The sequence below is a fragment of the Lepidochelys olivacea genome (assembly GCF_965140295.1).
Source record: "Lepidochelys olivacea isolate rLepOli2 genome assembly, chromosome: 26".
NCBI classification, from domain to species: Eukaryota; Metazoa; Chordata; order Testudines; family Cheloniidae; genus Lepidochelys; species Lepidochelys olivacea.
In genome coordinates, this window is record NC_140436.1 from 12,543,948 (window position 1) to 12,566,234 (window position 22,287).

General features: G+C 42.3%; 1 protein-coding gene across 2 annotated transcripts in view; it reads left to right on the plus strand.

Annotated features, from left to right (window-relative positions):
• The window catches only part of LOC311513392 (tetraspanin-15-like), a 324,602-nt gene that overhangs the window by 282,695 nt on the left and 19,620 nt on the right, over positions 1-22,287 (plus strand). The window contains exon 10 of one of the 2 annotated variants that reach the window (XM_084615195.1): positions 4,920-5,036. The exons of the other annotated variant lie outside the window; for it this stretch is intronic. Coding sequence (XP_084471321.1) covers positions 4,920-5,036 — 117 coding nt within the window. The remainder of the gene's footprint in view (positions 1-4,919; positions 5,037-22,287) is intronic. 2 annotated transcript variants of the gene reach the window in all.

The window sequence follows — 22,287 nt, forward strand, 5'->3', positions numbered from 1 at the left end:
CGGTATATCTTATTTGTGCTGCTGGGTTATTTGGTCAATGTCCTACTTCATGAATTGTTCATTTTCCTATTGATTGGTCATGTGTCTAATCAACCACTCAGGTGCCTAAAAATGAGAGAGGTGTCTCTCTGGGTTTTCTCATCTGCTATAAATCCAATCCTCTGGTGCATCAGAACCAAGCAAAATTAATAAATGTACCTTCTTTTCTAAGAGCTGATGAGCTGAAGAAGGCTTAATTGGGGGTATTTTCTCTGTATTTTTATAACTAAGCTATTTTTGTGACGGGTTTCATTTTTTTTTTTAAAGAAAACTTTTATCAGAGAAGAGCAGTCTGCTTTCCAGCAGTCTGAGCAATGGACAGAAGAAAGTCCTTGTGATGTCCGTTTTTGGGGCAGTGATTGTCTTGCTGTAATGTCTACAACATCTAGCACAGTGGGATCCATGGCCAGGGCTAATAGTCATTACCACAAGACAGACAAATAGTGGATTCTTTTTTCAGCACCTTGCCTTCCGAAGGACATCATGTCGCCACTAAAATGCAGGGCATCCGTCTCTGGAGAGGGGCATGCAGTAGTCCCCACACAATCCCTGTAATTTATTATTCTTGTTACATGCTTAATATTGGGGTCACTCTCAGCAGCTCCAGTAAGATCAGGACCTCATTGTGCCAACTGCTGTCCAAACAAAGAGGAAGATCTGGTCCCTGCCTCAGCCATAGGAGCAGGATTACATTTTTAAACAATGCTGCCAGAGCACGACCCCCACTCTTCTTATAAGCATCATCAGATTTCTAAGGTCTGCACAGAGCGGGAAGACCTTGAGACTTTCAAAGTCTCGTCTATAATGAGTAAATTGAATGGAGTGCAACTTATCAAATTCAGAAAGGCCAAGGGCCAAATTTGAACCTTTACCTTTCAAGGTACTTTCAAAGCAACTTTCAAATCTGATTATCAGACCACTGAGCCATCCTTGCCACATTAGAATGAAATTTGAAACCTTGCCCTGCCACCTAGTTAATTCTGTACATAACTATGATGTCTGTTAGTTGGCTATAGGTGAAAGGAAAGATTTCATTACTGTCAAAGGGGAAAACAAACAATAGAGGCTCAAGCGTCAGCTGCCGCTATAAATACAATAAATATGCTGTAAAATGCTCTTTAGTAACTTTGTAATAAAGGTCGTTCACCCAGAACCTTTTCCACCTGCACATTATTCATTTGGGGATAATTAAGTTAAAAAGCTGCTAGGCAAATAGAAAAATAAATTAGAAAGCCAGAATGCTAAGCTCTCCTTTATAAAGGACTGTCTGATGTATCAATTACAACTGGCTTGTCATGCGGATCCTGAGCCCAGAAGCATGATGCCTCCAAAAATAAACATGTCCACTGCAAATGGTAACTTGTGTTTACAGCTTCGAAAGATCATTAAACCTGTCATCTCCTCATCCCCAGCTGATTCTATGTGACAAACATGATAATTAAAAAGGTGAGGAGGGCACGGTGCAGCCTGTCCAACAACAACAACTAAAAGGGGGTAAAGCAAAGTGTATGAATCGTGCATTTTCATGACAGGTTGGTTTGTCCTTTGAAAGGCTTTCAACTCCAAATCTGACAGGAAGGTTGTCTCCTGTCTTACAAAGGCTTGGAAAGACGTGCGGAGTGTCCTCACCTGTCATACTCAACTACTTCATTGAGGGAGCATTTCACTGTCATCCTTTTAATCTCTGAGGAGGATGTCATTTCTGGATTGTGGGGCTGCTTTTCCTCTCCATGGCTGCCCAGAGATTGCTCTCTCTGTGCAATTGCTTTTCTTTTTGTAACCGACCCACAATGTGGGGGGGGAGGGGGCCTGCTCTTACCTCAGATGGTTGACCAACGAGTACTGCTGAGCTTTTCAAGGTGGATAACTTGTTAATTCCACCAGCAAAGGCCTGTGTAACACACCAGGGTGTAGGAGATGCAACCTAGTGGTCAGAGCAGAATCAGAGCTGTGGTTGAGGACAAGCCAATGGTCAGAGCCACAGTCACTTGTTTATTGAGCCCAGCCAAGCTCGTTGGGCTGCTAAACGACCATGCCTAGAGCCAGCTGAGTTCCTGACAGCCTGAAGTTGCCCCATCTATAGGAATCTCTTCTCTCATGGTGGCAGATGCTGTTGTGAAGCACGTTATTTACACAGTATTGTTATTTATTTGTTTTGCAGTAGTACCTGTCCACCCTTCTCAAGGATCAGGCCCCCTTTTGCTAAAGAACAGAGGGTCCCTGCCCCAAAGAGCTTACAGTCTCTGAGTGCATTTTTAAGTGCATCAGAGACACATCTGTAAAAGCTGCTAATAAAAATAAAGATTTTCCATTTTATAGCACCTTTCCTCCTTCACAACTATTAATTAAAGTGAGGCAGGTTGGTTTTGTGGTTAGATCCCAGGACTGGATGTCGAGAGACCAAGGTTCTGTTCTGTATCTTTCAGACTGTGTGATCTAGGGTTGCCTCAATTTCCACATCTTGTAAAATGGGCACCATACTTCCCTTCCTCACCAGAGTCTGGTCCATGCATCTTTTCTGCCTGATGTGAAATGTTTTGACATCCTCTGATGGCAGGTGCCAGAAGTGCAAAAGTCCTCCTTTTCTTTTTGCAGATACAGACTAACACGGCTGCCACTCTGAATCCAGTCTGTCAGGAATTCAGCAAACGGATCATCTCAAAGGCTTAGAAACTCACACTGCTCTGGGTTTTGTTTTTATGTGAAGGAGAGGGAATTATGAAATCTGAAGGCAAATCAAAGACATAACCGATCAAGTGGAAAAGGCAATGGTGGTTTGCTGGGAAACCGTTTGTGTAGGATGGGATTTGGGCATGCAGTGCATACAGGAGAGAGGGAGAGATGGTGTTTATATTCCTATTAGCATTTTCTCCAAGTAACAGCAACTAGATTGTTTTCTGACACTGAATTCCTGAGTGATCTGATTTGAGAACTTCAGGGAACTGAATATTCATTTCTCTGATTTCCAGAAGAGGCTTTTAAGGTGCTGCATGTAACCCTACGCAGTGTGGCTGCCTGTCTTCCTTCCTCTTGTGGCTGGCTCATGTATAGAGGTCTGTACAGCCTTTGAGCTATGAAACTTGTGTTTTACTCAGGCAGTAGAGGTTCATGCTTCTAGATCCAATGCTTGACCTTTCCAGGTATATGTTACATGTACATACAGGATTATCTCATTGACTGCAACATTAAGGGCCAAATTGCAGCTGTCTCAATATTAAAGCTAGTGCTTCGTGAGCACAGGGTATGAGTGGAGGACCATTAGCACTGCTTACAGTGCTGTACGCCCCAAGCGGGACAGGGCCAGGTGGAAATGGGTACATGGACAGAGCCCCGCCCATAGTACACACCTAACAATGCTGCTAGGAGCACACGCTGCAGTTTGTGTGTTTTGGTTTGCTCCGTTTTCCCCAGCTCCTGCCCAGCATAGGTAGGATGCTTCCAGACAGCACCTTGGCACAGCTCTGGCTGGCGTAGTTGTAATGTAGCCCAGAATCTGTTTGGTCTATGTTTATAATATTATAGAAGCATAATGAAAAATTCCAGTTTATAGCCAGGTGCAATAGGAATTTTAAGAAGGTGAAATCTACCATCTGCCTCATGACCTCCCCCTTCTGAATGCTTGTAAATTTCAGTGTGTTGGTAACAGTCGCAAGCCAAAGTTCCCCTAATACAGCTCTTAGTCCTCAAGTGGATTCAGTCTCCCATCTTTTCAAAAACTGCAAACGGGGGTATTCGCTGTGCAATCGTTTTGTCTTGTGGATGCACAGGTGCACTCTAAAGACGGTCAACTTATTTCATTTAGGGTGCCTATGCTAATGATTTTTGGCCACTATTAACGTGGAATGGTTTTAAACCAGTGACTCAGCAGAAGTGCAAGACTCCATCTCACCGATCATGACACATCTTTCTGAGCTGAAGGAGTCTTTCTTGGGCCAATTCCAAAATCGGATACACCAGATTAGCTGTTGTGGATTTATAGTATACAGGCATAAATGAGACTAGAATTCACCCCTTTTTGTCGTCTAATTTGTGAATGGTCTCTAAGACTCTGGATTCGTTTTTTTCTATCTTGAATATTTTCCAGCTAGTTTCCTCTTAAAATCATACATCATCAAAATGCAGCCTCTGTTCTCTCTATGGGATTAAGAAAAGCAACAGCAGTACCATAAGCCCAATGCAGAAACAGGAGTTAAACACAGCTGCTGACTCAAATGTGTTCCAATACTTTAGATATCATAGGTCATTTTAATAGGCCTCCACTGTAGGCAGGGGAGGTCAATACCCATAATTTACTGCAATGTATTTTGCTGCTACTGCACTGCACAAATTCTATCAAGGCCAGTGAAATTACAGCCACGTAAAAGCAATCCTTCTTTAGCATTTATGGCTGTCCCTTATTTTGTTCCCAGGTTTTAGCAGATAGGTGGGCTCATTTAGGAAAGAGAGGTCTGTGCATGGTGACGCACTTCTAGAGATCTCACAGAAAATACATCTAGTAACCACAGCCAATCAAAGTGCAGATCAAACTGAGCTGGTTGAAGTTGTTATAGTTTTAGGTAGAAAAGCTTTGGGCTTGAATTTTAAATGCACAAGGAAGGTAAAGGTTAACCATGAGATTTACCCTGATTTCCGTGCATTGTGTAAGAATTGCATCCACTCTTTAAAAAGATGCATTTTTTACATACTTAGTGGTTGCATCCTAGTATAAAAAGCTTTGGAAGTGAATATTGCAAAGAAACAAGTTACACCTGGGTGTAACATGTACCTTGGAATCTAATCACTGGCAACCCGGATCACTTCAAAGGCACAAAGAGCAGTCAGGCTCCCAACTCCCATTGGTTTTCAAAGTATCTTACTCCCTGGTTTTGTTCTGCTTGCAGCGACTGCAACTGGTTGACATTATCCATGTGCGAGGCTGTATCCATGCAGTTGGCCTGTGGTTTAAAGACAACTTTGAAGTCACTTTTGGGATAGTTTGTTCCTTGCTGCTTCCACAGGTACGTGAGAACTCTTTGTCATTCACTATCATCATCCTAAGGGACTTGCCCTTTTCCAGTCATTACTTGCAGGGTTATGTAAAAGGGGGGAAATCTACTTTATTTTCACCTCCAGCTTTGTGTGTCAGCTGGAAAATGGTCCTCTGCTTCCTCTGACGAGGACATAGGGAAGGATGGTTGTTACCTGCTGTACTGATCTGCTAAAATTAGATGGGCTATCACACTTCTTCAGCTAAGTGCCATGTAGTGTAGGGTACACCTTGGGGGTGAAAGGACACGGGAAAGCTCCTCTTGTTTTCCTTTCCAAAAATTTAACAGCAGTACGCATCCTGAAGTTAGCCAGCTAGGCATTAAGCACTTTTGGGCTTCTGGATTCTTGGCAGGTAAAGTCTGCAAGTAATGTATTGAACTGTTTTGTGTTCACTCCTGTAGGAGAACAGACATTGCTGTATCCTTTATAAACTGTTGGAATGAAATTAGGTACTTTGTCCTTAAGGCAAGCCACTGCTTCAGTGCGCTTCCAGGAGTAAAACCATATGACACGCATGAGAGAGGACCACCATCTTTTGGAGCATAACTATAACCCTGGGCTCCTCTGCTATATTGTCCCAACAAGTATTAACTCTCGGCTTTGATTTTGCAAAACCAGAAGTGGTTTGGATCCAGGTCCCATCTCATGTGATTCCCACAAAACTGGTTCTGCTCCACCTCTGATTTTTGTTTACAGAGAATTCTTTGAATGTGAACATCAAGATATACATTGACACAATAGGGGAACTTTCCCTGTTCCAGAGGGAGTGCACAGCATTGAAAAATCATCAGTTAGTTCTTAAGCAGAAACCTCTTTCTGCAAGACCAGGGTGTTCATAGAAACTGTGGGAGCTGAACATACAGCCTCTTCTTTTACTTAGCCATGAGCACACACTGTTGCCAGTAGCAATGCACTTTGTCAGCACCGACGGTTTTTACTGCACCCTGTAGTTCAGAGGAATAAGTCACTGTAAGTCAGGTACACTATTCTAATTACATTGGTATGTTGCTAGAAAACTTTCTTGAGCATACTCTTGTGTCACAAGTCGCATCCCTCACCAATTAACCTGTGATGGCCTAAAATATTGGATATGTGGTAATTTTTTTCTATTTTTATTTGCTCCTAAAGAAAGGTTGTGGAATGCATTGGTGCATACAGTTTATCTGTGCCTGCTACAAAATATTCTCTAACTGTGCAGATATGCGATCCATTCAGTCTTTCATGGTGAAAGGAATCTGGATTCTGAATAGTATGAATCTGAAGCATTTATGGCCAGTTTGGGGGCTTGCTTTCTAAACTGATTGGTTTTGGGTTGCTTTCTCAGCTGACTGCATATTTAATGGACCCATTTAATTTTGACATAAGGTGCTTGGAACTGCTACCAAAAGAACCCAAGCTGGAGACATATAACAATACACTAGAGGCTAACACAGAGGGAGGCCGGATTGCGACTTGATATTTAGCATTAATTAGTCCTGCCACGAGTGCAGGGGACTGGACTAGATTACTTCTCAAAGTCCCTTCCAGTTCTATGATTCTGTGATTCTATATACCCGTTGTTGTTTATCCTACCTCAGCAGCCCTAAGAAAGAAGTGATGCTTACACACGGAGAGGATATAGGTTGTTTACCTAAAAACCTATTCGGAGCATTGTATATTTCAGGATGTGCTTTACCGTATTAATCGCTTTAAATTACTGCAAAGATTTTATTTTAACGCAGCACGGAAATTTTATTATTGATAAGATAATAATATATAAAACCGAAGCTTTCATTGGAGCATATGTTACTGCAGCAAGGCTCTTCTACATTTGTTTTTGCAACACTTGTCAAACAGAAGATAAATATTGAACAACCAAAATAAGGATTAAGCATAAATTGGCTAGGGAGTGAGTACGTTCTGCGTTACAGACTTTCGATAGGATGAGCAATTCTTATAAATTTCCTGGCCTAAGTAGGGTGACCAGATAGCAAGTGTGAAAAATCGGGTCGGGGTTGGGTAATAGGCGACTATATAAGACAAAGGCCCGAATAACATAGAATCATAGAAGATCAGGGTTGGAAGGGACCTCAGGAGGTCATCTAGTCCAACCACCTGCTCAAAGCAGGAGGGGAGGGATAGCTCAGTGGTGGGGGGAGGGATAGCTCAGTGGTTTGAGCATTAGCCTGCTAAACCCAGAGTTGTGAGTTCAATTCCTGAGGGGGCCATTTGGGGCAAAAATTGGGGATTGGTCCTGATTTAAGCAGGGGGTTGGACTAGATGACCTCTTGAGGTCCCTTCCAACCCTGATATTCTATGATTCAATCCCCAATTTTTGCCCCAGATCCCTAAATGGCCCCCTCAAGAGGCCAATGCTCAAACCACTGAGCTATTCCTCCCCCTCAGGGCTGTTTCTATAAATTTGGGACATCTGGTCACCCTGGACCTAAGTTTCTGGGATACATTGTTATGCACTGTTAAATAGGTGAATCTCTCTGTTACTTCCTACTTACCACACATGGGTGTTGTGATTAGAGCTGGTCTGGAACTTTTCATTGATACGTTTTTTGTCCAAAAAAAGAGGTTGATTCATTAAAACTGAAAGTTTTTGCTGGAAAGGTTCAGTTTTGACAAATTTCTCGATTCCTCAAATAAATTTTGAAAAAAAGTTTTGAAATTGCCAGAACATCGTGGTTTGACATTTTCAAAATGAAAAAAGTTGGTTTTCCAGTTTGAAATGACTTTTTGTTTTGAAACCTAAGCTAACGATAATAAAAAACAAACCAAAAACTTTTAAATTAAAACCATAGTTGAATTCTAAATGTCACATTTAGAAATTATAAACACAAAATGATTTGATATTCTGAACTGATCTTTTGGTTTCTCCGTGTGTGAACATTTTCAAAATTTTTGACTTTTTGTCCCAATTCAGGATGGGAAAAAATTTCAAAAATCTTCTTGGGGTGGCAAAACGGTTTCCCATCCAACTCTAGTTGTGATCGTTACTAGGCAATTGTACGGTGTTTTGGATGACTAGCACCATCAAAGGGTAAAGTATTCTTGCTATGTTACTGTTAGAAAATTTAAAAATGTGATTAAAGTTCAGTAGATATGAAAATGCAACTTAATAAAAGAACCTCCTTCCTTCTGCACCTCAGTAGTCTAAGAGCATGTTACACAAGCCGTCTGTTGCACTGCAATTAACTCACGAACACGATGATCTTGACTGAGGAGGACAGAATGAATGAACAAAGACAATAAGAAATAGAGCAATGCCTGATAAGTTTCTAACACTTCTTAACACGCTTTTGAGCAGGCTAGCTGGCTCCTTCTGACATAGTGAAATTCTATCAAAACAAAGAACAAATTCTTCCCCCTTCTAGCAAAAGGGAGATGGAAAGGGAGTCAAAGTGTCCAATGGCTAGAGCACAGGACTCGGAGTCCTCTGACACTGACCAACTGGGTGACCTTGAGCAAGCCACCTTATGCCTTAATTTCCCATTTGTAAAATGGGGGATAATGATCCCTAATCACTTTTCTCAATCCTTAAGTTAGAGATAATGTCTGCCCTCTTCTGTAAAGCCCTTTGAGCTCTTCTGTTCAGAGGCACCATATAAATGCAATGTATTAAACCTCATGAAAGCATACCTTATTGTGAAATTTCTGCCTCGCTTCTGGGAGTATTGCAAAAATATTCATTCTTGTAGTATTTTGGTGCCTCCTGATGGACCCAGCAAGTGCAAAGACCCAAGGGAAGGATAAGAAATCAGATGAAAGGTTTGACTTGAATTTTTCCTGAAGGTTCAGATTGGTTTGTCATTATTATCAATGCATCCAAATTCATGCATATGGACTTTGAACCCCTGCCTGTGGTTTTTTTTCCTAATATATTATTAGCATATTCGCTTTATATAATTAAATTCATAGTACCAAGTGTACCTTATATTTTGCCATTTCACGTTTCACTCTGTTGAACATATGGCATTTAGACTCAATAGCCCTGGCACTATAATATTTCCTGTTTCTTTGACAATCTGAGCAGCTTCTAGTTCTCAAACAATTTGTCAGAGTCCTTCCACCTTCCCACTTTTGCTAAATATTCTGCCATCGCCTTTATGGTTGGCAGTTTAATCACTTGTAAAATTTCTTTCCCAAGAGCCAGTATCTGTAGAGCACTTCCCACTAGACAATGGAAAAGATTAATATTTCCAAATTAATTACTTGTCCTTGACTTTCTCTTCTGTCCTCTTTAAACATTCTTTAATCCCCATAGCTACCTGACATAATGGGATTTCCTGCTTCATATAGATAAATGAAGTGTCTTTATTATTCACTCTTCAATTTCTATTTCACTGGAGGCTTTTAATAGCTATGAAGTAATAATAAATATTAGGACTATTGATTAATCATAGAATCATAGAAGATTAGGGTTGGAAGAGACCTTGGGAGGTCATCTAGTCCAACCCCCTGCTCAAAGCAGGACCAAACTCGTGGTGAACCGGGGAAGTCCCGGATGACTGGAAAAAGGCTAATGTAGTGCCAATCTTTAAAAAAGGGAAGGAGGAGGATCCTGGGAACTACAGGCCAGTCAGCCTCACCTCAGTCCCTGGAAAAATCATGGAGCAGGTCCTCAAAGAATCAATCCTGAAGCACTTGCATGAGAGGAAAGTGATCAGGAACAGCCAGCATGGATTCACCAAGGGAAGGTCATGCCTGACTAATCTAATCGCCTTTTATGATGAGATTACTGGTTCTGTGGATGAAGGGAAAGCAGTGGATGTATTGTTTCTTGACTTTAGCAAAGCTTTTGACACGGTCTCCCACAGTATTCTTGTCAGCAAGTTAAGGAAGTATGGGCTGGATGAATGCACTACAAGGTGGGTAGAAAGCTGGCTAGATTGTCGGGCTCAACGGGTAGTGATCAATGGCTCCATATCTAGTTGGCAGCCGGTATCAAGTGGAGTACCCCAAGGGTCGGTCCTGGGGCCGGTTTTGTTCAATATCTTCATAAATGATCTGGAGGATGGTGTGGATTGCACTCTCAGCAAATTTGCGGATGATACTAAACTGGGAGGAGTGGTAGATACGCTGGAGGGGAGGGATAGGATACAGAAAGACCTAGACAAATTGGAGGATTGGGCCAAAAGAAATCTGATGAGGTTCAATAAGGATAAATGCAGGGTCCTGCACTTAGGACGGAAGAACCCAATGCACAGCTACAGACTAGGGACCGAATGGCTAGGCAGCAGTTCTGCGGAAAAGGACCTAGGGGTGACAGTGGATGAGAAGCTGGATATGAGTCAGCAGTGTGCCCTTGTTGCCAAGAAGGCCAATGGCATTTTGGGATGTATAAGTAGGGGCATAGCGAGCAGATCGAGGGACGTGATCATTCCCCTCTATTCGACATTGGTGAGGCCTCATCTGGAGTACTGTGTCCAGTTTTGGGCCCCACACTTCAAGAAGGATGTGGATAAATTGGAGAGAGTCCAGCGAAGGGCAACAAAAATGATTAGGGGACTGGAACACATGAGTTATGAGGAGAGGCTGAGGGAGCTGGGATTGTTTAGCCTGCAGAAGAGAAGAATGAGGAGGGATTTGATAGCTGCTTTCAACTACCTGAAAGGGGGTTCCAAAGAGGATGGCTCTAGGCTGTTCTCAATGGTAGCAGATGACAGAACGAGGAGTAATGGTCTCAAGTTGCAGTGGGGGAGGTTTAGATTGGATATTAGGAAAAACTTTTTCACTAAGAGGGTGGTGAAACACTGGAATGCGTTACCTAGGGAGGTGGTAGAATCTCCTTCCTTAGAGGTTTTTAAGGTCAGGCTTGACAAAGCCCTGGCTGGGATGATTTAACTGGGAATTGGTCCTGCTTTGAGCAGGGGGTTGGACTAGATGACCTCCTGAGGTCCCTTCCAACTCTGATATTCTATGATTCTATGATTCTATGATTCAATCTCCAACTAAATCATCCCAGCCAGGGCTTTGTCAAGCCAGGCCTTAAAAACCTCTAAGGATGGAGATTCCATCACCTCCCTAGGTAACCCATCCCAGTGCTTCACCACCCTCCTAATGAAATTGTGTTTCTTAACATCCAACCTAGACCTCCCCCACTGCAACTTGAGACCATTGCTGCTTGTTTTGTCGTCTGCCACCACTGAGAACAGCTGAGCTCCATCCTCTTTAGAACCCCACTTCAGGTAGTTGAAGGCTGCTATCAAATCCCCCCTCACTCTTCTCTTCTGCAGACTAAACAACCCCAGTTCCCTCAGCCTCTCCTCATAAGTCATGTGCCTCAGCCCCCTAATCATTTTCATTGCCCTCCGCTGGACTCTCTCCAATTTGTCCACATCCCTTCTGTAGTGGGGGAACCAAAACTGGACGCAATACTACAGGTGTGGCCTCACCAGCGCCGAATAGAGGGGAATAATCACTTCCCTCAGCAATGCTCCTACTAATACAGCCCAATATGCTGTTGGCCTTCTTGGCAACAAGGGCACACTGCTGACTCATATCCAGCTTCTTGTCCACTGTAATCCCCAGGTCCTTGTTAACTCATGCGATTAACTCAAAAAAATTAATCATGATTAAAAAAATTAATCGCGATTAGTTGCACTGTTAAACAATAGAATACCAATTGAAATTTATTAAATATTATTGGATGTTTTTCTACGTTTTCAAATATATTGATTTCTATTACAAAACAGAATACAAAGTGTACAGTGCTCACTTTATATTATTTTTATTCCAAATATTTGCACTGTAAAAATGATAAAAGAAATAGTATTTTTCAGTTCACCTCATTCAAGTACTGTAGTACAATCTCTTTATCGTGAAAGTGTAACTTACAAATGTAGGGTTTTTTTGTTACATAACTGCACTCAAAAACAAAACAGTGTAAAACTTTAGAGCCTACAAGTCCACTCAGTCCTACTTCTTGTTCAGCCAATCGCTAAGACAAACAAGTTTGTTTACATTTATGGGATATATTGCTGCCTGGTTCGTATTTACACTGTCACCTGAAATTGTGAACAGGCATTCACATGGCACTTTTGTAGCCAGCGTTGCAAGGTATTTATGTGCCAAATATGCTAAATATTCCTGTGCCCCTTCATGCTTCGGCCATCATTCCAGAGGACATGCTTCCATGCTGATGTGATGCTCGATTTAAAAAAAAACAAAAACACACATTAATTAAATTTGTGACTGAACTACTTGCGGGAGACTTGTATGTCTCCTGTTCTGTTTTACCCACATTCTGCCATACATTTCATGTTTATAGCGGTCTCAGATGATGACCCAGCACATGTTCGTTTTAAGAACACTTTCACAGCAGATTTTACAAAACGCAAAGAAGGTACCAATGTGCGATTTCTCGAAATAGCTACAGCACTCGACCCAAGGTTTAAGAATCTGAAGTGCCATCCAAAATCTGAGAGGGACGAGATGTGGAGCATACTTACAGATGTTTTAAAAGAGCAATACTCAGATGCGGAAACTATAGAACCCAAACCACCAAAAAAATCAACTTTCTGTTGGTAGCATCTGACTCAAATAATGAAAATGAACACGCGTCTGTTTGTTCTGCTTTGGATCATTATCGAGCAGAATCCATCATCAGCATGGACATATGTTCTCTGGAATGGTGGTTGAAGCATGAAGGGACAAATGAATCTTTAGCGCATCTGGCACGTAAATATCTTGCAATGCCGGCTATAACAGTGCCATCAGAACACCTGTTCTCACTTTCAGGTGACATGTAAACAAGAAGCCAGCAGTATTATCTCCTGCAAATATAAACACATTTGTTTGTCTGAGCAATTGGCTGAAGTAGGACTGAGTGGACTTGTAGGCTGTAAAGTTTTACATTGTTTTATTTTTTAATGCAATTATTTTTTGTACATAATTCTACATCTGTAAGTTCAACTTTCATGATAAAGAGATTGCACTATGGTATTTGTATTAGGTGAATTGAAAAATGCTATTTCTTTTGTTTTTGCAGTGCAAATATTTGTAATCAAAAATAAATATTAAGTTAGCACTGTACACTTTGTATTCTGTGTTGAAATTGAAATCAATATTTTTGAAAATGTAGAAAACATCCAAAAATATTTAAATAAATGGCATTCTATCATTGTTTAACAACACGATTAATCATGATTAATTTTTTTAATCGCTTGACAGCCCTATTAAATATATTATCTCATATGCTATTTCTGACTTGTGTGCGTTAACTGTATAACTCAATTAGGCGCTTCTTTTTTGAGTCACTGGTAAAGAAAAATTAATAGCAGCTGATCCCTGGCAGTCAGGGCCCCTTCAGATGTCTCAAGTTGGGCTACTAAAATCACTACGCACTTTTGAAAGCCTTGGCTATTGTACATAACCAACATATTGTTTCTAATTCTATCACAGTGGGAGTGAAGACTTGCTAAGTAGTTAAACTGCCACTTGGTCTATGTACTTTTTGAATTGTGTTCACTAACTTCACTTCCTTTGTCTTATCATAAATTCCTCCATTCATTCTAAGAAATTGTCCAGTTCTGTGGTGACACCACTTTGGAAGTTTCAGAGTAGCAGCCGTGTTAGTCTGTATTCGCAAAAAGAAAAGGAGGACTTGTGGCACCTTAGAGACTAACCAATTTATTAGAGCATAAGCTTTCGTGAGCTACAGCTCACTTCCTCAGATGCATATCGTGGAAACTGCAGCAGGCTTTATATATACACAGAGAATATGAAACAATACCTATTCCCACCCCACTGTCCTGCTGGTAATAGCTTATCTAAAGTGATTTCCAGCACAAATCCAGGTTTTCTCACCCTCCACCCCCCCCCACAAATTCACTCTCCTGCTGGTGATAGCCCATCCAAAGTGACAACTCTTTACACAATGTGCATGACAATCAAGCTGGGCTATTTCCTGCATAAATCCAGGTTCTCACATCCCCCCACCCCCATACACACACAAACTCACTCTCCTGCTGGTAATAGCTCATCCAAACTGACCACTGTGCTCTGAGGGTTAGACTATGGGACTGGGCTCCTGTGTTGTATTCTCAGCTCTACCAATTCAGTGTGATGGTGGGCAGGTCACAATCTCTTTGTGCTTCAGTTTCCTAATCTGCAAAATGGGGAAACTATCCATAATAGCAGCAAAGATCTCAAAGCACCGTAGACCTATTCATCCTCACACATTCATGGCAAACTGAGACCCAGAGAGGCAGATTGGTCTGGTGAAGATCTTTCAGGGAGTCAGTGACAGAACTTGGAACAGAATCAAAGTGTCCTGTGTCCTAGTTGTGATTTAGCCACAGCACCATCTTTCCTGAAATCCTGGGTCCTTATCAGGACTGAGGTTTGCCTATCAGTCACTGCTGGTAGCCCTAAGACTGCTTGTAAGGAAACAAAACTCAAGGGCTTGCTCATGTTTCCATGATACTCATTCAAAGGGTGAATTTCACCCCCATGCAGAGGGCCAGCATGAAGCCTACGCTCTCAAATGAGGATTTAAATAGCCCTCATGCTGACTTCCTGCACAGGTGTTAATTTCTACCCCGACTGAAAAGTTTATATTCCAATTGTCCAGTGAAATACCTGCCACTAGTGGCAGAATAAGAAATTTCCTTGTGGGTATATTCCTTTAAGCAATTATTGTTCCCAGTCCTAGAGTTTCCATTGTACTGGGGACAAGGGGTATTAGAAATTTTGCTAATAGTTGGTTTTCTATGGGTATCTTTATAAAGCAGTTAAACAATACAGTGTTTGTGTTTGCAAAGCATGTATTTGTTTTGAGTGGTGTATTTGATTGCAGTTGTATGTGTGTGTGCTCATGTATTCACAGTATTGGAAGCTATATAACACCCCTTTAGCCCAGCCCCTCCATGATCCAGTTCAGGAGAGAGGTTCTTAGTACATTTGATGCATATCTTATCTTGTAAGACGCATGATGGCTTGGGTTGTTTTTAAGCAAATCACCCAGCAATTGAAGGGACTCAGAAACAGCTAGAAAATAATCCTCCACTGCAGTTAGAAACAAGGTAGTTGACGATAGAAAAGAGTGATTGGTTTGAGTTGTTCCTCTGCAAATATAGCGATTGGTTTGAGTCGTTCCTCTGGTACAGGATGTGTCAAAGTGAAACTAATATGCCATTGGATCGAGGCCAAGAAGCAGTAGCTTATACTTCTGTTGGATCATAGGAACAACGTCAAGACAAAAGACTCATTAAACTTCCAGGCTTTCGTCCGCTGAAGTTTTGTCTTTTTAAAATCTCTTTTATATTCAAAAGTATCTGAAAAATGCTATTCTTTGCTCCCTGCTTTGCCTGGTTTTCTTTATGAGGGAAAGACAAAAATGGCGAATCCTTTTGGTTCGATGAAGCTCCAGCCTATTACATGTGCTAGACAATCAGAGGTAAATCAACAGCATCACAGCCCCAACCAAAAAGGTCATTTGTTCCTACAACTCTCATTAAAAAGTTATTACAGGGTAAATAGCAGTGCCCCATTATACTGTCTTTATACAGTATACTGTATAACTGTCTTTATTGCAATGCCTGCTTTATACAGTAATATAAAAACACTGGGCTTGGTGCATTCTCTAGGGCTGTAATGCTGCTGTAATTCAGCATAATACTTCAGCAATCTCTGCCTCTGTGTCCCTCTTTCTCTCCTCACTCTTGTACTCTGGAAATGGACTACAGAGGAGTCCAAGCTGCAAAATTCTGATCTGGAACTGAGTTTGAGGGTCTCTGAGGCTATTTCTTAAACATGCTCTCTCTTTCCTGTTCCTTAGCTTCAGCCTGGCTTGTCCCTGCTCCTGTTTAGAGCAGAGCAGCAAAGTCAAACAGACAAGATCACTGTAGTGTGGGCAGCCCTTTGGAAATGGGGGAGCATACCATTTTCTCTGCTCGTGTTGTTTGCACACAGAGCAAAGCACGTAGTGCCTGTGTGCTGAGCTAGGGCAGACTGTGAAAAGGCCCATTCTCCTGACAAAACCAGCATTCAAACATTCTGAATAAGACGCCCCTTGCACGTAGCAGTAGTGTCAGTCCCAAGCATGCAAAAAACATGAGCTGGGCCACCAGAATCATGAGACTGGCTTAAAATCACGAGATTTGAAAAAAAAAAATTGGGGGGGGTCATGTTATTTGTGTCCTAATTATTGATCTTTTCGTGTTTGCATTTTTGAGCTTTTCTCCACAAGTATGAAAACTAGAAACGTTAAATGTAATCTGTTTTGGTTTTTTTTTAATGTAATAACGTGACTCCATAGGCTAGGGCTTTAAGAGAAATACCACCTATCATGTCTGTAAAATCTTGACACTTGACAGCAATGATTCAGGTTTTATGTGATAAATATACTTCTTCCTCAGTTGTCCATAGAGTCTACCAGGAAGAACAGGCTAGACAAACCCAGAGGGGGGAATAAAAACAAATATTAAAAAATCTTGTTCAAGGAGTATTGAGAAAAGATCTTTTATTTCAGGCATTCTTCATTCATGATGAAGAAGCAGAAGTGCACAAAACACAATTATTTTTTCCGCCTTTGCAGAATACCTTTAAGTATTTCTTTTTCCCCTGTGCTCCCTTCCCTAGTAATGTTTGTGCCTCTCTGCCATTAATCTCAACCAAGCTGCAGTCTGAGGCCAAACAGCCATGCATCTCATAGCAGTTTGAAAAGGATATTGTAATTTAGTTGCTGGCAGTCAGCAGTGAATTCACACTGCAGCCTTGTACTTGTGTTTAATTATGGCGCAAACCTGTATCTCGCAACAGGTGCAATGGAGCATATCAATTTTATTCTTGCATATGAAATGTATTCTTGCTATACTATCTTCCCAGACCGGTGAGGCAGGAGCATCTGTCCAGAGGAAGATTATACCATGGAGTTAACGACTGGTTTAAAATCTCACTTCACTCATCCCCATTTGGACACCCCTGTGTTTTCTCTGCAACAGTAAAACCTTGACTGCTGCTTTCATAGTTGTCTTTATGCTGACCCCAAAAGGAGGACTAATATAACCAGCTGTTGTGGACACAACAAGTGCCTTCTAATTACAGGCTATATTTCTGCAGTACTGGGTAGCTCTCTCTGCCTCCTCTTCACTGCGGCTTCCAAAGGGAAATCAACACCCGTCAAAACAATCTGAGATTCTTCTATGGCCTGTTTGTTTGTTTCTTAATTTAAAAGAAAATACCCACATTGTGGTTTAGGTGAGTCTGTCAGCAAACATATGGGTTTCTTTGGGGTTACAGTCCAAAATATAAAGCTAGACTGCAGCTGAGAGAGAGATCCAGGCGCTTGTGTCTCTGCTCTGTATGGGAGACACTTGGGTTTAGTTTCTTTCTGCCCTGGTGTGTGAGAGATCCCGATCACAACCCTCTCTGGGTTCTGTGGAGCTCTGCACCTTCTTTTGCAGCATCTGCTGCTGCCACTGGATAGTAGCCTGAAGGCTTGTCTACACTGGAGCTTTCCCCAGGATAGCCATGCCAGCAGAGCCCCCTAGTGGGAGATGTTCTCCTACATCACCTTGCTGACTGACATTAGCGAAGGGATGGAAGCACTCTTTCGTTGGCGGGGTGGAGTGGGGTGTTTTTTTCACACTCCTAACTGGTTTAGCTATGCCAGCAAAACTTTGCAGCATAGACCAGATGCAACTAAGCAGACCACTGGTCTGATCCGGTCTGACATTTCCTTTGTTCCTGTGTGTTTCTTTTCTTTCACACGTGCAATAGTAAAGCTGAATATCTGAGTTGTTTGGTACTAGAACATTGTATCCTAAGGCTGTGATGGCTTCACTGTCCTTAAATACTTGTGTTGCAGGGCACCAAATACAAATCTAGGGGACTTATCCTGCACTGTGCAGGAACTGTTTGGGGTTGGAAGGCATGCCCGGCAGTGAAACTTCTGCATGGCAACCTTTACATTGGAGAGGTGAAAAGGCCAGTGTAATGGACTGTATAATTTTTCCTTTCCTGCGCACTGTAATTCACCCTTCTCTCTCTTTCCTATTACTTTCTGTCTGGGGATCTCAGTGCACTTTACAGACCTTGAAGAACCAAACCTCACAACCCACTTGTGCAGGTAGGTATTATCCCTATTTTACAGATGGAGAAATTAGGTTCCAAAGGGGTTAAGTAATTTGCCCAAGTCCTGTGCAGTAGCCACAAAACCATCCTTCCCTAAGAACATAAGAACGGCCATACTGGGTGAGACCATAAGTTCATCTAGCCCAGTATCCTGTCTTCCAACAGTGGCCAATGCCAGAAGCTTTAGGGGCAATGAACAGAACAGGTAATCATCAAGTGATCCATATCATCAAGTGAGCCTGTCACCCATTCCCAGCTTCTGGCAAACAGAGGCTAGGGACACCATCCCTGCCCATCCTGGCTAATAGCCATTGATGGACCTAACCTCTGTGAACTTATCTAGTTATTTTTTGAACCCTGATATAGCCTTGGCCTTCACAACATCCTCTGGCAAAGTTCCCTTCAGTGCAGTGAAGCATCTGTTAAATATTCAGCACACTCATCACCCTTTCATTATTAATATTTGTTTGTGTTGCGGTAGCACCTAGGAGCCCTAGTCATGGTGCAGGACCCCACTGTCCTAGGCGCTGTACAAAGACAGAACAAAAAGATGGGCCCTGCTCCAGAGAGCCTACAATCGAAGTATGGCTTTGAACTAGGGACAATGCGCGGATACAGACACTGCAATGGGAGCATACAAGGTAACAACGAGACAGTATAGGTCATCATGCCCCATAGTGGTCTCAACACATCAGCAGCCTAACCGCTGTCAACTTTTTCATAGGCCTCACAACAAAGGAGAGTTTTCTAGAGGGAATTGAAAGAGGATAATGAGGTTGCTTTGGAAAAAGAAAAGGAGTACTTGTGGCACCTTAGAGACTAACCAATTTGAGCATGAGCATCTGATGAAGTGAGCTGTAGCTCACGAAAGCTCATGCTCAAATAAATTGGTTAGTCTCTAAGGTGCCACTAGTACTCCTTTTCTTTTTGCGAATACAGGCTAACACGGCTGTTACTCTGAAACCTGAGGTTGCTTTGGAGGTGTTCACAGGGAGCTCCTTCCAAGCATGGGGAAAAGCACTGTTTGGAAATTTAATGCGTGGGCAAAGGAGGCTGGCCTCCTGGGCTGATCAGAGGCAGGAGATGACATCTCAGCTGTGACCGAGAGATGATAGGTAGGTGGGGGCAGGCCATGAAGGGCCTTGAACATGAGGGCAAGTAGCTTATGTTTGATGGTGTAGAGAAGAGGGAACCATTGGAGGAATGCAAAGAGAGGGGTGACATGGTCAAAGCAATGGGCTAGGAGAATAACCTTCGCAGAAACATTCAAGGCCAAAGAAAATACTGTCACAGTAATTGAGGATGAAAGTCTGGATGAGTTTAGCTGCCTGGATGGATAGGAAAAGCAAAATCTTAGAGATATTATGCAGGAAGAATCAGCAAGATTTAGGTATAACCTGGATGTGAGAGAGGTCTGAGTTGACAGTGACGACAGGGTTATGAGCCTGAGTGATGGGCAGGATGGAGGTGTTGTCTACAGTGATCGGGAAAGGAGGTAGCAGGGAGGGCTTGCGGGGGAAAGTTTGAGAGTTCTGTTTTAGCCTGGTTGAAGTTGAGCTGACATCTAGATAGCCACAAGCAGATGTCAGAGAGACAGGCCGAGATTTCAGTCTGAACAGAAGGAGACAGGTCTGGGGCAGAACTGAGAGACAGCAAGGAGATGGTGGTTGAATTTGTGTTTGCAAATGGAATACCCAGTGATAGGGCGTAGAGGGAGAAGCGGAGGAGACTAAGGACAGAGCCCTGGGGACCTCTCACAGAAAGTTGGCAGGAGGATGAGGAGGATCCTTTGAAGGACTCATTGAAGGAGCAATTAAAGGGTTTGGAGGAGAACCAGATGAAGACAGAGTCACAGAAGCCAAGGGCTTACAGTAGACATTCTTTGATTCCCAATGGTGGTCTTTCAAAGTAATAATAAAAAAAAAGACCAAAACTGGTGATCCTGATTTTTAATAAGGTAAAAACAAGCAGAGAAAAAAAGCTTTTCAAGCCACCTTTGTCCGTCATATAAAAGAAAAAGAGGGCACAAGTCCAGTTTTTTTTCTAAATCCCTTGTAGGTCACCTCTAAGGGATAATAGCTATTTAGTTTGTACCGCAGCCCACTCACAGTAAATGGCTACTGTTGATTAAAATCCACCTCCGTTTTACTTTGGTATTTTATAAATCTCAAAGGCTGATAGTTGTGAGCAAGTGCTGGAATTATACAGCCTATTGCTATATTGCAACAAAATTCTGGAATGTGCATTGCCTTTCTAGAACATTAGAGTCCAGAAAAATAAATGTTAAAGGCCTAGAAAGTTCAGTATTAAATTTAAATTTACAAGATAACAGCAGAGGTTAATGCAGAGACAAATCACTACTTAGAATCAGAGATGCATGCTTGGGACAGATGGTAAAACAAGTGTTCTGTGGTGCACGCCTCCATGAAAGCCCTACTTATAAAATAGCAATTTGAGGAAGCTAAAGCCATTAAGAGAGAAATGCATGTTCTTTATTTGATTAGCTGCAGAGCAAATTTGAGATCATTAGATTTTTATTTTATTTAGCACAATTCCAGATTTATAGTCATCTGACCAAAGAAGTGTCTTCCTGGCTGGGGTGAAAGCACATTCAGGGTTTGCATAAAGACAGATTCAGTGTGCAGTACAGTCCCCATTATCTGAATAGCAGAGGGGACATGGATTTTGTTTGGATAATCGAGAGGACAGGAGCCATTCAGCAACAGGGTGCCCTCCCCCATGGCCAGGAGCTTGTCCTTGTCTTCCTCGCAGTCCTGGTCAGGGGTCTCTGCTCTATTATCTGAACCTCTGCACTGTCCAAATCCCTTCCTTGTCTCCCATGTATCTCATCCTAGAGGACAAGGAAGGGATTCGGATAACACAGAGGTTCGGGTAATAGGGTTTCAGATAAACGGGAGCATATTGTAAATGATTGTGAGCAAATGCAATTAGATTTTCTGTAATGTTTTATTGTAAGGCCACTTTGCTGATGAGGCTTTGTCCCTGAGCAGTCTCATACTGTGCATTCTCTTCAGATGAACGTCTTCCTCTCCTGGTCTCAAAGCTAGAAATCTATAGTATTAGTACCCAGTTTTCCACAGGTAAATCAGGATTAGTATTCAAAGCGCAGCTTCTGACATTTGTGCCCCCTTGCAGGTGTCTCCACAGGGGTGAGTGTAATACCTTAAAACCACCCTCAAACATCTAGCAAATCCTTTCGTGCACCATGAGCCCTGGAATGGTCATTTAAGGGCTTCCATACTATATAAAGCAATGTAACACTGTGGCTAGGAGAGCAGGAGAAAGATAACCGTTTGGCCTCCGAAGTTGTAAACAGTGCCTGAAGATGACCATGTGGGTCTATATTCTGTTTTCTGCTCTCTGTCTACAATATTAACCTACTTAATGTACAAACCTTTGGACTTTGATGCCTGTCTCTTGGTGAGCCAGAGGACTTGCTAGACAAATTCCTGTCAGGGATGGTCTAGAGAAGATAATACTTAGTCCTGCCATGAGTGCAGGGGACTCACTATGTGACCTCTCAAGGTCCCTTCCAGTCCTACGATTCTAGGATTCTGTTTCAGAATTTCCTTTCTTTAGAAGCTTTGATGTTTTGTATTTTGCTGGCTGATGGATTAGCTCCTTAGTGTACATATTATTTTAGTGTGAGCTTGATTAGTTCCCTCTTAGGAGTGTGACTGGGGGCCACCGTTACTCACTCGCTCACCTGGCAAGTACTTTCAAACGTAACTGTATTATCCTTCTGTTCAGTGCATACTGGCAGGGAGGGCTGGACTACGGCTTCTGGAGATGGAGTTAGTTACAAAAGGGATGCTGGCAATGCAACTTTCTGCACTTATTAGAGCCCGAGCCTGCGTGTAGGGTTTTACCATCAGTAGATCTCGAAGCTCTTTACCAAAGAAGACATGTTCCATTAGCTTCAGGTGAAGGACTCCATGTCTCATTCCCTTGAGCCACCTGCTTCCCAGTTTTCCCCAAGGTGAACAGGAAGCAAATTGGGTCCTGGGTAATCGATTGCCTAAGAAAATGCTCTCTAGATTTCTGCTTTCTCCAGGTTGCAGTGGTGTCAGGAGCAGCAGAAGCACCCTAAAAGCGGGCAGAAGGCCCACAGACGGCCGTGGTCCTGCCCCTGTG